The sequence below is a fragment of the Trachypithecus francoisi genome, unplaced genomic scaffold (assembly GCF_009764315.1).
Source record: "Trachypithecus francoisi isolate TF-2019V2 unplaced genomic scaffold, Tfra_2.0 Lachesis_group4, whole genome shotgun sequence".
NCBI classification, from domain to species: domain Eukaryota; kingdom Metazoa; phylum Chordata; class Mammalia; order Primates; family Cercopithecidae; genus Trachypithecus; species Trachypithecus francoisi.
This window is the reverse complement of record NW_022681469.1, coordinates 144,599,902-144,617,217: the sequence shown is the minus strand read 5'-3', so window position 1 is coordinate 144,617,217 and position 17,316 is coordinate 144,599,902. Positions and strand designations below refer to the sequence as shown.

At 40.9% G+C, this 17,316-nt stretch overlaps 1 protein-coding gene across 26 annotated transcripts in view; it reads right to left on the bottom strand.

Annotated features, from left to right (window-relative positions):
- IKZF1 (IKAROS family zinc finger 1) overlaps positions 1-17,316 on the bottom strand; it is a 102,499-nt gene that overhangs the window by 69,883 nt on the left and 15,300 nt on the right. For all 26 annotated transcript variants that reach the window (XM_033194268.1, XM_033194276.1, XM_033194277.1 and 23 more), the window contains exons 2-3: positions 16,648-16,701; positions 8,127-8,246 (exon numbers count right to left, since the gene is read on the bottom strand). In XM_033194268.1, the coding sequence (XP_033050159.1) occupies positions 8,127-8,246; positions 16,648-16,701 (174 nt within the window). The remainder of the gene's footprint in view (positions 1-8,126; positions 8,247-16,647; positions 16,702-17,316) is intronic.

The window sequence follows — 17,316 nt, the reverse complement described above, 5'->3', positions numbered from 1 at the left end:
CCCATTCACACATACACACCACACATCCCATACACACATACACACCACACATCCCATACACACAAACACACCACACACCACATATCCCATACACACATACACACCACACGCCACACATCCCATACACACATACATACCACACATCCCATACACACAAACACACCACACACCACACATCCCATACACACATACACACCACACTTCACACATCCCATACACACATACACCACACATCCCATACACATACAACACACATACATACCACACACCACATATCCCATACACACATACACACCACGCATCTCACACACATACACACCACACATCCCATACACACCGTATATCCTATACACATACACACCACACATACGCGCCACACATCCCATAAACTTATACACACCACCTACCATATATCCCATACACACCACACATCCCATGCACACATGCACACCACACACCCCACACATACACACCACACATCCAGTACACACATATACACCACAGCCCACACATCTTGCGCACATACACACATTACACGCACAAACACCACACATACACACCATATATCCCATACACATATATGCACGATACACTGCACATCTGATACACACACACACCACACATTACACATCCCATACACATACACCCCCCATATACACAACACATGTCTCATACACACATACATACCACACACTATGCATCCCACACACCTATACACATCACATGCACACACGATACATACATACCACATACCCCATACACATATACACACTACACACCACACATCCCATACACATATACACACTACACACCACACATCCCATACACATATACACACTACACACCACACATCCCATACACATATACACACTACACACCACACATCCCATACACATATACAGACCACACACACATACTGCACATCTCACACACATAGACACACTACACATCCCATACACATATACAGACCACACACACATACTGCACATCTCACACACAGACACACTACACATCCCATACACATATACACACTACACACCACACATCCCATACACATATACACACTACACACCACACATCCCATACACATATACGCACTACACACCACACATCCCATAAACATATACACACCACACACCACACATCCCATACACATATACAGACCACACACACATACTACACATCTCACACACATAGACACACTACACATCCCATACACATATACAGACCGCACACACATACTACACATCTCACACACATAAACACACTACACATCCCATACACATATACAGACCGCACACACATACTACACATCTCACACACATAGACACACTACACATCCCATACACATATACAGACCACACACACATACTACACATCTCACACACATAGACACACTACACATCCCATACACATATACAGACCACACACACATACTACACATCTCACACACATAGACACACTACACATCCCATACACATATACAGACTACACACACATACTGCACATCTCACACACATAGACACACTACACATCCCATACACATATACACAGCACACACATACACTACACATCCCATTCATATACACACCACACACATACACACCCCATATACATATACACAGCACATACATATACATTCCACATACATGTACACACACCACACACATACATGCACACAAACATGTGTCACACATACCACACACGACTACATACCTAAACATACTACATGTACACAGATGCAAACATACACATGCCACACACAAACATACATATATATACATCACACACCACATATACCCCCCACATATATACAGACACCTGCATACACACAACACATATACCACATGCACATATACACAAACACACACACATCAATTTCAGTTTTCCAAGGAAAGTTATTAAACTTCTGCTGCCTGATCTCACTGGTCTATTCCAAAACCTAGTACAAGCTGGTATCTGATATAGCACAAAAGCCACTTACTTTAATCTAAAATCAAAACTGTCATGAAGTTCTGTCATGATCCCTAAACATTTTGAACTACTTGACAAATTAGCAGACATAAAAATCCTACCCAAAAGGCAATCTGGAAGACTGTAAATTAAAACTGACTTTGAAATGCGAAGCAATGAACCTGTTACATCATGGCCTCTCTTATCAAACATGGAAAAGCTTAGAGGTGGGTAGGTCATTTTGTAATGCTATATCTCATGTTTGGGACATTTGGAAAAGGGGAGGCTTTCCAACTGGGATCATCTGGGTTTGGACATGTTGGTGCTGACAATACCTGCTGTCTTCATGAGGCATTCCAAGCTAGTGGTAGGAAATTGCAAGACGAATAACACAGAATTTTCAAAATTTGCTCCATGGACCACTGAACAATAATTCAATTATGAAGGGGGGCAAGGAACTAAAAAAGCAAGGTGAATAAGAATCCAAATAATATGCTTTCAGTTATTCCTCAAAGAAGAAAAAAAAAGAAAACTTGAAACCAATACTCCAGTCACTTGAAGTTCGGCAAACAGTTCTCAGCTTGAGACTTCTCTCACATTTGAACATGCTTGAGCTCAGCTGCAGCTAATGCTCAGATGCTGCTAGATAATATTTCTCCCCAGCTAAAATGGGGTTTATCGGTTCAGAAGAGATGCATTTCGCAGATAAAAACAACTTCCTCTAGCTGCTGATTAGATAAGCAGGCTCCGCATCCGTGCTCAAAAGCCTGCTGCCCAATCTCCAATTAGACCAGAGCGGCTGCTTTCTTTCCATGGTGAAAGCTGTCCCCAGCACCACTCCTTCCCTCCCAGGCTGTACAGGACGGTTACCACCATTTGTCTACCTCCCCAGTACCGTGCTGGTCTTCTGCCTGAAACTCTAAAATGAAGGGGAGATTTGGCACCAGAATAGCCGGTTAAAAATATGGTAATCCTCTTACAATTCCCACTGCAGTCCTAGAACTTATGGCTACGTAAAGAAATTTTTACTTCAATTGAATGAATAAAAAAGAATATTTATGCTTTTACACACTTAATCATTTGTTCTGAAGTCCAGAGGGAAAATACCTAGATTTTTTTTTCAATTTTTTTTTTTTTCAATTATGCTAGGATAAATCAAATCCTGTTCAAACTATTCAACGTGAAGGACCTAAGTTGTGCTGATTCAGTTTCTATGTCTCCGTGCTGCCAGGGAGCCTAGATCCTATGCCTCTGAGCACCACACTGTGAGATGCAAGCGGAAATAAACCACTCATGAAACCATGGCAATCTCCTCACAACTCCTGGAGTTGGCTGCTCCAGTGCACAGAGCCAAAGAAGCACATTCTGGAATGTACCAGGGCATATAGAAACATACCTTATCTCCCTATATTCAAACTCATGGGTCCTCCCGCCTGAATAACTACTGCCTGAGGTTGTCCCGATTATCAAGCCAGGTAGCAAGTCATTTAGTAAGCCTTGTTCCAGGCCCATATGGGCCTCAATCCTTCAGCCTTCCACGGATTCAACTAACCCATCTCCAGTCGCTTACATCAATCATGGTCCCAATTCAGTCCTACAGCATTCCTGTGCCTCTGCCCTGGGTTTTTTCTTCAATTCTACTCTAAGCCCTAAATTTGCCTGTCTGCTTTCTCAGGGGTGGCCATCCCGTTTTCTGGCCTGGAATCTTTCTTCTCTGTCCTCTGGTCTTTTGCTCCGCTGTTCCGCCCACCCAAACGCCTCCCCTGCTTCCTGAATTCATGGGGGAGGAATGCCCTTACTCACACCTCCAGACCTGTGTGCTTGTCAATAGAATCCTAGCAGCTGAGGACCCTTGGTTAATTTAGGACACGGAAATGTGTACAAGAGAGAAGTGAGTAACTGGCAAATATGTATGTATAAAGAAGGAGGAAAAAAATGCAAGTATTACTGAATAAGGGAAGAAAATAACTAAACTTTTACTTTTCTCACACAAAACACTTATCTGCTCTCCAGACCCCAACCCTGACACAATTCCTAAATGAAAAACTTTTAAGAGTCCCTGCTCAAGAGTTTTCAGAAGAAGTCTTAATTCATTTTTTTACGTCTCTAGCATGTGTGGCATGGCTGACTGAGTAAATCTGGGGTTGCCTGAAGAGGTCACTGAGTGCATCCTCAGCTTTAAACAGTTTCATACACAACCACTTCAGAGAGGTGAGAGTTCTCTAGTTTTTAAAAAGACCACTTCAGAAGCTAGAGTCTCATTACATAGACCATTCTGATGACTAAACCTCTCCTTACCAAAAGGAGAGTAAAGACCACATCTCTCCTTTAAGTCTAACTTAAATTCTTCAAGCAGCACTTTAAATCCTTTGTTCCATTTTCTTCAGACCTGGAAGAAAATGGAGGCCAACTGAGGGCTGCAGGGCTGCTCTGCCCTCTGGCTCTGTCTCCTTCTCCCCAAACTTACACACAAACCTAGAATGTTCCTTCCACACTGAATGAAGCAATGAGGTGTGAAACCATTACTTATTTATACTGGGAGTGACTCACCAATCAGTATAACCTCGAATCCTCATCATAGGGGACTGATTTCTACCATTCCCAGCAATTTGTTTATTAATATGGTTTGTTATCGTTGTTGAGAATAGATTTGCCTAACACTGAAGGATGCCAGTGGTCATAGCAGCTCATAGCTTTCCAAAAGTGTTCCTTGTCACTTTCTAAAGCAGACACCTGTGTAATCTATTATTAGCAAATAATTTCCCACTTTTTTTTTTTTTTTTGCATCTTTTAGCCTCTCACCTTTTCTTCTTGAAATTTCAACAGTGACAGCTCGACTTGGACTTCAGTCAGGTGGCGGCCAGCACCCTTACTCTGTCCTTTAGTCTTGCCCTATTCTAACAAATTCCTCTCTTCTCTTCTGGCTGTTTTCAGTTTGTTTATTCTTTGGACCACTTTTCTTTTTTAAGTAAGAAATACCTCTTCTGTCCTTGGTGCTGGTCATCTGTTCTCTCCCTTTTCGCAACTGAAGCTACGATAACTTCCTTTACCCTTCTTGTAAATCTTTGAAATTTCTATTTTGCACAAGTTGAATTTCCTTTATTGGTCCTTTTTACTTTGTGTCTTTGCTACTCTGTCTTCAACAAAGTATGTCTATATATGTTCCATCTAACCCTCAAGGCCATTCTGTGATGCAGGTTCAGTTGCTACTGCCACCTTCAAAAGAGGAAACTGAGGCTCAGAGAGAAAAAGCCTTGCCAGAAGCTCCAGGCCAGGGAGGAGGGGGCTTGGACCTGTCCCTTCTGAGGTGTGCCTTACCCACAAGGCACTCTCCGCCCCTGCTTCTCACCCTGCATTTCAGCAACTCCATTTCCTCCTGCCGGCCCCACTACTTCTGTCCCGGGGAGGGCTGTCTTCTCATTTCCTGCTGTGTGCTCTTTACAGTCCTTTGCACTGATGACTTATTCCCATGGAATAATGTGATGAAATATGGCACCCAGTTTATTTCCTTTATCCACGAATTCCCCCACCTTTTTATATTGTTTCCTAATGTTCTCTCCATACTTCATTTATTTAATGCTATACACTACAAATTAATGAACAGCCTGTCACCACATATGAAAGCCGGCTGGTTTCCTTCCAGAACCATCGAGGGTGGTCTCTAAACTCAGCTATGTGAAGAGCCCTGTCTTCCCTCCATGTCTTCTTGGGCACTTCGGTCTTGTGGGATCCTCTCCTTCCCTCACTTCCTCTTCTCAAGCCTCTCCTTTGTGTGGTGCCCGGTTTGTCATGTGGGCTTTTGCATCTTTTTTGCTTTCTTTACAGTAAACCATCACTCCTGTGGCCTCTAGCCCCACTGAGAAGCATTCATCTCCCAAATCATCTCAGTGCCCACGTCACACGCTGTCCCTGCCTGTCCACAGGGCTGAATCAACTGCTATTTACAAGCTGAGCAAAGACGTTTTCTAGGGTTTTTAAATTTCACAATTCTGAAATCATATTTTCTAAACTTCATCCTGAAGGAAAAGTAGACTGAAAATCATGTCAAACATGACAAAGGGCAGGGCCAGGACCCATGGGCAAGGACAAACCCACCCCTGACTCCAAGGTGACACCTGTGCTGGGGGCAGCTGGGACCGAGGGCAGAACTTTGAACCAAGAGACACAGCTCTGGGAACCCATCAGTAATGCCAACCACATGCTGGGTGGTCTCCCACCCAGGAAAACCCACCAACAATATGACATCCATAAGAGACAGAATACTGACACTGTTTTGAAGGCATGTGTGCTATTCTTCACGCTCCAGGAATCGGCCTGACTTTCAGTTCTCTAAAGGTGCCCCAGCCACGATGGCTCACAGCCTTTAAGGGCAGCTGCAGGGATTCCAGGGAGAGCCCATCTCTCTCTCCACAGTGACCCAAGCCGGCCTCCTCACTCTGACATCCAGGCTCTCCATTCATTTACATGGTTAATAGATCATTTCTTCTGGTTTAGTCCCTGAGCCTCTCTGTGTTCTTGGGCAGGGTGTGAGCATCTGTTTGCTCCTGTGTTAATCAGGAAGAATACTACCCTTGGCACTGGGTGCTTCAGGGACTAAAAAAAATCAGGGAACATCACCACCCAGTGACTATTGCTGCGCCACTTTTGCAAACTTTTATCGTATCTATGTGTTACTACTGATTTAATGTTTTTATTTAAACTGGTTTTTTAATTTACATAAATGTGTTTTGAAAGGAACCCTTGTAGTGGCACAGTGTATGGTAAAACCAGTATCACTTGCAATACATAGAAGACAATCTCAGAAATAAATACATAAATTAAAATGAAACATGATCATTTGCGTCCCAACTTTGGAAAAGCCTGAAATGATATATGTATCTTTCTTTGGTAGAACAGAGCAGATAATCCACAAGTTCATTTCTCTTCCCCTCTACTTTCAAACATATAGTAGCCGTTTTCCAATAGCGTAAAATAATTCACAAATATACTTGTTTTCTGGATTCATCTACACCAAATGACTTTAGCCACCATTTTTATCTGTTTATGCCATTAACTGTGCTGCCGAGTTAAAAAAAAAAAAGAACCATTATACCTAGTCCACTTGGTTTCTAAGACACATAAAAAGCATACAAAATATGTTTTCTATACATGTAGATAAAATTCAATTCTCAGTTATCACATTTTCCATTATTGCATTAGGATGTCCTATAGACAGACAGTTGAGGCGATTCTCATAAGCCTGAGAATTTTACATACATGTTCCCTCCTTGGCTATGGGGGCTTATGCAGCTGACCCACATTGATCCAGTCTACCTCATTTTACCTGTATGTCCTTCATGATATTCTTTTATGCCAATAGGTGGCTTTCAGTATCACAGCTCTTTCTCTTTTTAAAGAAGAAAACAGGTACTCCAGGGAACCGTTGACTCAATAGCTCATGAGAACATGGTATAATGGAGCGAGAACTAGTCTTTGAGTCAGAAATTCAGTTCAATTCCGACTGTGTCATTTGACCTTGGTTAATTCACTGAACTTCTCTCAGTCATTGGTTTCTTGAAATAAAGAGGGTGGGTGAAGTTTTCCAAACACAAACTGTCACATGTGTAAGTTGACCAGTGGATTGCAGATGGTTCCATATGCACTTTTTTATGGAAAAGGTATGTAAATATGTGCTTAGATTTTTTTAATAACATTTAAAAATTACCATTTATGAAACTTTCTATTTTTAGTTAAATCTGAATTTTAAGAACTAGAGATTAGAGGGATAACATAAAATGGCCAGAAGTGGCTTCTTCTAACCCCAAACACTGAAGAGCACTGTTGCCAAAACACGTAAGTGTGTCATTTTCACGATCTACAATCCATTACATTTGATATTCCTGCAAGTGCAGTGAGGACAGAGGACAGTGACAGAGACGCCTCCCTGGGCAGGACTGCTCCTCAACTTGGACATTTTGCGGGGTGTGTGGCTCTCATGGCCATGCTGGCCTGTGAGTGTCCATCCTCCCACACACCAGAGGACCCCCATCCAGCCAATCTCTGTGCCATATTTCTTATATGCCAGTTGAGGGAATACAATGGATAAAATGACTCGTATCCCTTCATCCCTGTCTTGGAAAAATACAAAGAGACAAAGGTTTCACAGGCACAGAGGCCGCTGGTGACCCACTTACCCACAACTCTGTCACTCTTGGAGCTTTGCTGTCCTCCCGAGGTGGTGGAGAGGTCCTCGGGGATCGGCATGGGCTCATCGCCCTCATCTGGAGTATCGCTTACTGGGGGGCTTTCCTTCCCTGAAGAGAAAGAAGAAGTGTGAGTCTCGGGCGGTCATGGTCAAGGTGCCTGGGCTTCCCCCTGGCTTGGCTTGAGAGAGTGGCATGAGGAGGCAGGTATTGGGTAGAGCCAGCGCTTCTCTGCTGGGATGCATATACCTTTTTCTTTTTATATGAAAAATCACTTCTCCCCACACAAGACAAATGAGAGAACACAGATGTGCAAAAGGGAAGAAACACAATCACCTATAATCCCAGACACTGCCACTCTTAAAATCATCTTATATACTATAAATAATATGAGGTGACATCCTTTTGTTTTTCAAAATGAACTAGCTTTTAGACATTCTCATGTACATATTTCCATACTCAGGGACATATTTCATAATTTCATTTATAATGGGCACACTAGGATTTATTTAAGTTCTTTTCCTATTTTCGAGTTCATATTGTTTTCTGTCCATTTTTTTATTATTAAACAACTCTGTAATGAACATCCTAACAGCCAATCTTTGCACATATTCCTGATAATCACCACAGTATAAATATCTAGATGTTTTATCACTGAGTAAAAGGCATCTATATTTTTAAGGTTCTTCCTATCTTTTGTCAACTTATCCCCCTGGAAGCTTGTTCCAATTTACCCCCACAATAAGCTTGCCACACCACACCCTCCTGTCAATTTGTGTTTGAGGATACCACACCAGGTATCCTGCCATCTGCTCACTTTCTTTGCAAGAGCCAGGGAATATCTTACCAGCTGCTTAGTTTGACTTAACTTGGTGGGGAGAAGAAGAATGGACAGGGAATGGAAGGGAACCCCATGCCTACTGGGAAAATGATCCCCTCTCTGCAAGCAAAGGGAGTCTGCTAACACAAATTCTTTTCTTTGAAATAGGAAAATAAAATATAATCCATACAAATACAAAAATTGCTTATACTATACAAAGTAGGATTTACAAAATGAAATTGGGTTTTACAGAATATCTGTATTTATTTTGACTCGATTAGAATTTAATTTGACCAGAGGCTCTAGCAATGGGGAATCACTCCTACTCTGAGGAATCCAACCTTCCTCGGGAAGCCACAACTAGAAGGAAAGACTCTTTTCTCCACTGAAGCTGCAACTCCTATAGTGTCCGCCCTTCCAGATCTAACTTAGACTTGAGTTGAGACACAACCCACATGCAAGAAACAGATGATGTGAACTAATGCAGTATAGCTACGTGTGGAAGACTATTTTAGATAAAGGTCCTGAAGAAGTCTAACGAAACAGCAACAGCCTGGGAGTGTGTGCCTGCTGACTGAGCTGGCAACAGGCAAGGTGATATGAACACACAGACAAACCTAGATTTTTGAGAGTGTGTGCAAATGATGAACCAAACATTAAAAGGTCTGAAAAACATGACTAGGTATTGTGTGAAATGTCCTTGTTTGTTGAATAAACCTTACACAAGAGTAACACCAGCATTTCAGATGACTGGCAAGACCAGTAAAATCATCCCCGGTATATAAAACAACCCTTCCTGGAATATTTAAAATAGAACCTGCACAGGCACCAAGCCTATGCTCTGGGGAATACTATTTCATTCTCTGGAAAACAGACATTACAATTTAATATTCCAGCTTAGCTGTAATTACCACAATTGGCACATTTTCAGGAAGAGAATGATTGGGTATATTTGGATAGCCAATACAAAATTAATAGTTAAAGATGGAGCAAGATTATAAGAATTTCCCAAGGAAAAACAAAAGGCCAGAGAGACATTGATTGAAAGTGCTCATATTATGCTAAAGTCTTGGAAATGTGCATTAAGTCAGTACTATTTTCATTGCTATAAATAGAATTTTTTTTTTTTTTTTAGATGGATTCTCACTCTGTCACCCAGGCTGGAGTGCAGTGGCGTGATCTTGGCTCACTGCAAGCTGCGCCTCCCGGGTTCAAGCCATTCTCCTGCCTCAGACTCCCAAGTAGCTGGGACCACAGATACCCGCCACCATGCCTGGCTAATTTTTTGTATTTTTTTTTTTTTTTTTAGTAGAGACGGGGTTTCACCGTGTTAGGATGGTCTCGATCTCTTGACCTCATGATCCGCCTGCCTTTGCCTCCCAAAGTGCTGGGATTACAGGCATGAGCCACTGCACCCGGCCTATAAATAGAAAAATTTTAAAGTAACAATTGCTAAATATCTTACTGTTTTCAGTTCTTTCATAAATGGGGAAAAACTCCAAATAGGAGAATGCAGGAGGTATATGAACCACCTGACAACTCTTATTTTTGTATAAGATGACTTCCTAGAGCAATGATGCTCAAACTTCCAGGACTTTAGGAAGGTTGTCAGAGGAATCATTTTTTTTTTTTTTTTTTTGGCAGCGGAGGGGTCGGGGTAAGAATAACAAAATAATCTTACACAGAACTGTAATATACACAACAGGTCTCCTACATAAAGTGGGGACCTTGCAATTTGGGGAGGCAGGGACTCAGGCCACTTGCCTTCTTGAAGACCTACTGAAGTACCTTCACATAAATGACCATGGAGCCTCCTGGCCTGACATGCTATCCCAAAGAGTAAACATGTACAGAGCGTGTGGGGTGTGCATGTGTCTCATGATTAACCAGCTGTCATTATTATGGGGTGGGGGAGGGATGTTGAGAAACTAAACTTTATTGACTCTTTTCCGCCTATAGCTTTTCCCTGTGATCACGCTGGAGCACTGCAGGATGCTCTGAGATGCCTTTAGATGTACAGCGCCCTGGAACCCAGGAAGGATCATAAAGAATCAGGACTTACCCAATGAAAAAACGTCATACTTTCTGCTCAGTGCGTGCTAAAATACATCCAAATAACTCTTGGTTACTTTTACTAAAAAATTTAACTGCTGTATCTATGAGAGAACAAGATCCACTACAATTTGTTGAGGATGGTTCATAATAACAGGTGTGCTTCTTAAGAATTACATCTGCCTTTACTTCCTACACTGAACTAAATGTCAGTGCTCCAGTGTCCCTGATCTTGCATCTCGGGACATTTATTTTTTTCAACATGGGGGAGAAAAAGGAATAATGAAACAGTAGGGATCGCAATTCTAAAATACCATGGATCAGACTGATCAATAGGAACTCTCTATGCAGAAGAAACCACATGGGGAGAAGGGAGAATAAAAAATCAGTCTTGGCATGTACAGGGGCATCGAGTAAAGAGTCAGAACTGGATGGTAGTGAAGTGAGATATATTCACATGCCCACCAAGGGCTCCATGTTAATTCAAGCTTGCCTTGCCTGAACTCAGTGATAGTTCTTAAGAGGTTGTCTGATTTGCCTAAAAGCCCCAAAGTGTGAGTCCAGACTGCTGAGAATTTCATCCCTCACGTCAGCCTCTGTGCCCAGGGCCCCTCATTGTCTGTGACAGCTGAGGATCTCCACGATGAAAAGTTATCACTTCATGAACCCCATCAAGATATTTTTATGCATTGATTTTAAACAAATTTGTCCAGTTAACCATTTAAAATGTAAAAGTATGCAAATATTATAAAACACTAAAATGATTAAAACAAGTCAACACATCTCAAATACTAACACACAGTGACTAGGAGTTAGTTGACCCAGGACATAGTTCTGGCTTTGTGGCTTGACCAATTAGTTGTAAGATCTATGGGAACACAAGACTGGTCCCCTTACTAAGACTCCTTCCTCAAGTGGAAAAAGGAGGCTGAAAAACATGATTTTGGTCTATCTCACAGGGTTGTGGTGAAGATAAAATAAAAATAATGTGCATGGATTCTAATATGCTAAGTAAACTTATGGTATTATTTGGTAAACTATATGTACATAGAAACTTAAGGTATATATTGCATCAAGCTCCCACACTTTTCCTAAGAACATGTACAATGGCATGCAAACACACAGAGATGGAGACAGCAAGACATCATGTGTTTAAATAGAATAATTTAGAAGATGCAATACAATTTCACTTACTTAGAAAAATGAAATAAACTTCTGGTTAAATTACACATTTACACTTAACTTACCTATGGCCTATGTTTCAAATAAAGCATTACCTATGAGAAGTGTTCTGGGAAAACTGGATGAGATATGGTATAATTAGCTTATAAACTGTAAGCAAATAATTTCTCAAGTAGAGTATAATTCACTCGACAAAGTTCTGTGATCCCCTTTCCCAAACGCATGGGGTTTTATTATATACAATTGACCAAGAGGACATAATTCTCTGGGTAAATACAAGCTCAAAATATAGAATCCCAACTCTATCAAGTAGTGGAGAAGTTTGCACTCTAGGGTCCAAGTGGGGATCCCACCCCAGAGCCATCTCTGACTCCCTACTGGACTTCTGGTTAGTTACTTAAATTCCATGAGTCTCAGCTCCCTGCAGGTTGGAAATGATAACTGTACTTTCTTCTGTGGGTCCTTGTGAGGTTGAAATGAGAAAACACTTCAGGTAATGTTTGGTAAATCCAAAGCATTTAATCAATGTGATTTACTATGCTTAACTTGATAAAATATTCCCATTTACACTGCAATATATACAAACCTTCTTTACGTAAGCAGATTATATATATCTAAGGGTGTACTTCTGGTTCCCATATCCCCAAAAAACCACACTACAAATAGCATTAAGCCAATATCCAATATATATTTAGGGTCACAGGTGCCAGAGGAATCTTAGAGATCAACTGGCTCAAGTCCCTCCTGTTACAGATGATGCTATAGTGGTCCAGGAGGCAAAAATAACTGTCTCAGGTCCCATCGTGGGAGGCAGAGATGGGATGCTGATGCACGTCTCTCAACTCCCATATCCTTTACTTTCCTACCGGCTGACTCTTTAGAAACCAAACCAAAAAATAATGCATAGGTATAACACGTATTTTGGAAAGACTGCCAACAACACAAAAGAAAGAAAAAATAGGCTTTACCCAAAGAATTAGTGAGATGTGCCTTAAAGGAAAGGGTAGCTTGCTTTAGATATGCTCTCCTCCAAGTCCATCAATAGCACTTTCTCAATACTCGGTGACTTCAAGTCAGTAAACGCTTACGGAGTGTCTACTACTACACATCTGTGAGACACTGTAAACCAGGGCATAGCCCACATTTACACATCTCAAGGAACAAAGAACCCAGTGCTTTGAAAAAAGACAGATATTAAGTATTTATCTGTTTATCAAGCATTTCACATACATTAGGTTGAATCCGATGAAATTGCTGATACATGAATATTTTATGGGGAAAGAGGATGATTTAGGAACATGTTCTTGATAAGGTTTCTTATAATCTATAACATAATCTTGATAAGATTTCTTGTCAAGAATGTCAACTCCTATTTGGTTAAATGTACGTCCTTATGCCATAACTAAGTGTTATTTCTTCCAACTTTAGAAACGAAAAAACAAACACTGGTTTTAACTGGAGAAGCAGAGATCAAACTCCAAGAAGTAGAAAAAATATTCTTTGATTCTTTACTAAAAGTGACATGACTCTTTAAGTTCTCTCATCACTACGTAGAGTGCTCAAAGGTTAACAGAAATCAAAAGTACTATGAGTGTTTTAGAAATAGGAATCCCTTTGGTAAGTGTACACAAACTAAATTTCAGACCAAATCATTTCAAACAAAAACAGAGTTTCCTTTTTCAGGAAGTCTTATGTAATAAGGTCTCTATTCTTGTCCCCGCCCCCAGCTACCCTATCCTTTGAACAATTAGATTGCAGAACAAATTACTTATTTTGTATAATGGTAAAGACAAGAAAACTACCAGAGGAGAATCAGGCTTTTGTTAGTTTTGTTACTAAGTTATGAGATCAGAATACTGAGTATTCCTTATAGAAATATTCTAGAGATGAATCCCTAGGTGTCAGCATTCAGCTTTGACTCTAGAATATCAGAGTGTAGACCCCTGCATTGGCCAAAGGGGTCTCATTTTCTTTAAATACACCACGCAAAATACCAATTTAGAAGCTACCCAAAGTGAAAGCGACAAGGAAAAGAAGAAGAGCAGAACAATGAAAGCATCTTTTTGGCCTCTGGAAATTTTTAACATGTTTGGGTTTCTTGACACTCTAATCACTTCTAGTCACAGTCAGCAAACCCAGTGAATGAGATCCTCTTCCGTGAGTGAGGATCACAGTCCTCATCTACCAGCGTTTCCCAGACCAGCTCTCCTAGGCTGCAGTGAGAGGCTGGCGAAGCCAAATGAGAGGCTATAAAGAGCTAAACTGCTTTTTTCCCATTTAACTAGTTTTTTGCTGCTGTGCTTTTTTGTTTAAGAAACAAAGTATATGCTTAAGGAAAATAAATTCAAATAATGCTAAAAGGCAGAAGATGAAAAGCAAAGTTTTCCTTCTTCTCCTCCTCTTCCCTAACTCATCCCCTTCCTTGTACCATCAATCTTCCAAGAGGAAGTCCAGGTTAATAAATATCACTTTAGAATTTTCCTAAACGTTATGGGCAAGCATATAGAAAATGTGTATGTGTATGTAATTTATTTTCTTTTTAAAGAACGGGATCATATTTTGCATACCATCCAGAACCATGCTTTTCTCACTTTCACATGTATTTGAACTTCTTTTCATACTAGTTCATTCACATCCTCCTTATTTTTAAGAGCTGTATGTGGAAGTACATGGATGTACCATAGTTTTAAAATACTGATAACAATGTTGCAGTGAACAAATGCTTAAATGCTCTGTGCACTTGTGAGAATGTACCTCTAAGGTAAGTTCTTCAACGCAAAATTGATATTTTGATTTATACCATTTTTGTTTACATAGATAATCACAAACTTTTGGACACATTTTCACTTTTACCAACTGTACCATGAAGTGCCTGTATACCACATTGTAAAAGTTAAAATGCCACATATTCTCACTCACATGTGGAAACTAACAAATGCTGCTATCATCAGAGTAAAAAGCAGGACAGAGGCTAACAGAGACTGGAAAGATTGGGGGAGGGGAAGATAGGGAGAGATTTGTTAAAGGAAACAAAATTACAGCTAGGTAGGAGGAATAAGTTCTAGTGTTCTACACCATTGCAGGATGACTGTAGTCAACAATAATATATAGTTTCAAATACTTGGAAGATGTTGAATGTTCCCAACACAAAGAAACGATAAATGTTTGAGATGATGAATACGCTGATTTACCTGATCTGATTACTATACATTGTATTGTATCACAACATCACTATGCACCCAATGATTTTGTGTCTATGTACACAACTATTTTGTGTCGATTAAAAAAAGTTAAAAATTAAGTGAAAATATTCAATGATATACAAACAGAGAAGTATATTTAAGATACAAATGTACAGAAAGAATGTGGAAATTATATTGTAATAAATACAAAGCCTAACTCTAAAGGAAAAATAAGCTAGCCCTTTGTTTGTTCTTTACATCTGGGAGAGTTTAAGTCCAAAACCTGAAACATGAATAGAACGGCTATGGAGTGGTGGAGAAGGAAGCCTGTGATTGGCAGATCTATCTCCAGTTCCATGGAACTCAGAAGATCGTCTCCTGCATCTTCTCCAGGGAAGCCGCCAACAGGGGAGCAGCCACACACAGGTCCTGGTCTTCATCAGGAGCACTGACTTGTGCAATCCCATAGAAACTTCAAAACACAAGGGTGCTCAGCCAAGGCAAGGTGCCACTGAGAGACCTTTCTCAAACAGAGATCAGCCTCTGGGGCTGGTTGTGAGTCTGTGAGGCTCAAAAATGTGAAATACCAAAAACCCCAAAGTCCGTGAAAGCCACTACTGGGCCTGACGCCTCTGGATACAGGGCCAGACAGAAAGCTGTCTTCCCACGTCCATGCATTGGGGAACTGTGCGGTTTTGTTGGACTGGCTGGCTGTCCATCCTCACTACTGCCAAATGGTCAGTCTGTGACCTACCCTTAGGCTTTTCCTACTACAGACTTCTCCACTTCCTGGGTCTCCTGGATGAGAAGAGCTATGTCCAATATGGCTTGAAAAGATATATGGCAAAGGGGAGCCATGTTGTGTCCACGCTTGATGAACAAATAGTCAACGACTGTGCCCAACAATTATATTTTTCAAGCTTTCTTTCTCTCTCTCTCTCTAAGTACCATCATTGGCATGTGTTTGGGTTTTAGGGCAGACCAATCAGCCATTTTTCCTTCCAACAGTACAAATATGTATGTAACTCTTCCCAGTTTTTTCTTTCCTGAGGTTTAATAGTAAAACTAATTTCATCTTGGAGACTTTCCGTTCAGATTCTCAAAGTGAGATAATTTGTAACGGGTGAAGGAAACACTCAGGCAATTTCCATCACTGTCTTTTCTTTTGCAGAACAGCCGCTAGTCCTCCCCCATGGCCATACCAAGCACTCTGACTTCTGGCCCCAGGGAAACTTTTCTCATGAACTTCCCACATGGGTATCTCATAAGGTCTCACCTGAAACTTGGGACATGTCTTGACCCTCATCAGCATCCATTGTCCTCAGGTTATCTGAGAAAGAGAGGAAGGGATTTTAGTTTAAAGCAAAAATACCAATAAGATATGAGAAAGAGAGAGAGAGATAAAGAACCCCTATGCTATTTAACAACAAGGTTATCTAGCAAGAATAATGCATTTTCCTCCTCACATACTTGCCGGAGTATCAGACTGGCACAGACCTTGATCCTTTTAAAAACAGCATTACAAAGATTTATAAAAATATCATTACAAGCACAGGAGGACCAAATTTGTTATTTATTGTTAATTTCCTACTGCATAATAACCCAAAATGCAAACTGACTGCAACAAAATTAAGCAGAAAATTAAATGGCCCTGGGTCATTGTAGGCACAGAATTCATTCTCTTGGCTGATCCATAGTTATGTTCTTTCTAATTTACTGAGCATGCATCGATGAACCTTGAGTCAGCTTGGTGACACGCGTACAATCAGCAATCAAAAAACGAAGCAATTTGCTGAAGAATGTCTCATTTACCCAGGCAGGGCTGCATATCTGAGCAGCAACTGCACTACCTCCATCAATAATGAATACACCTCCAGCCTGGCAGATGGGCAATGCGGGCGCTCCTGTCTTTGTCCCTCAATCTTTCTGGGCCCTTGCCTCAGCC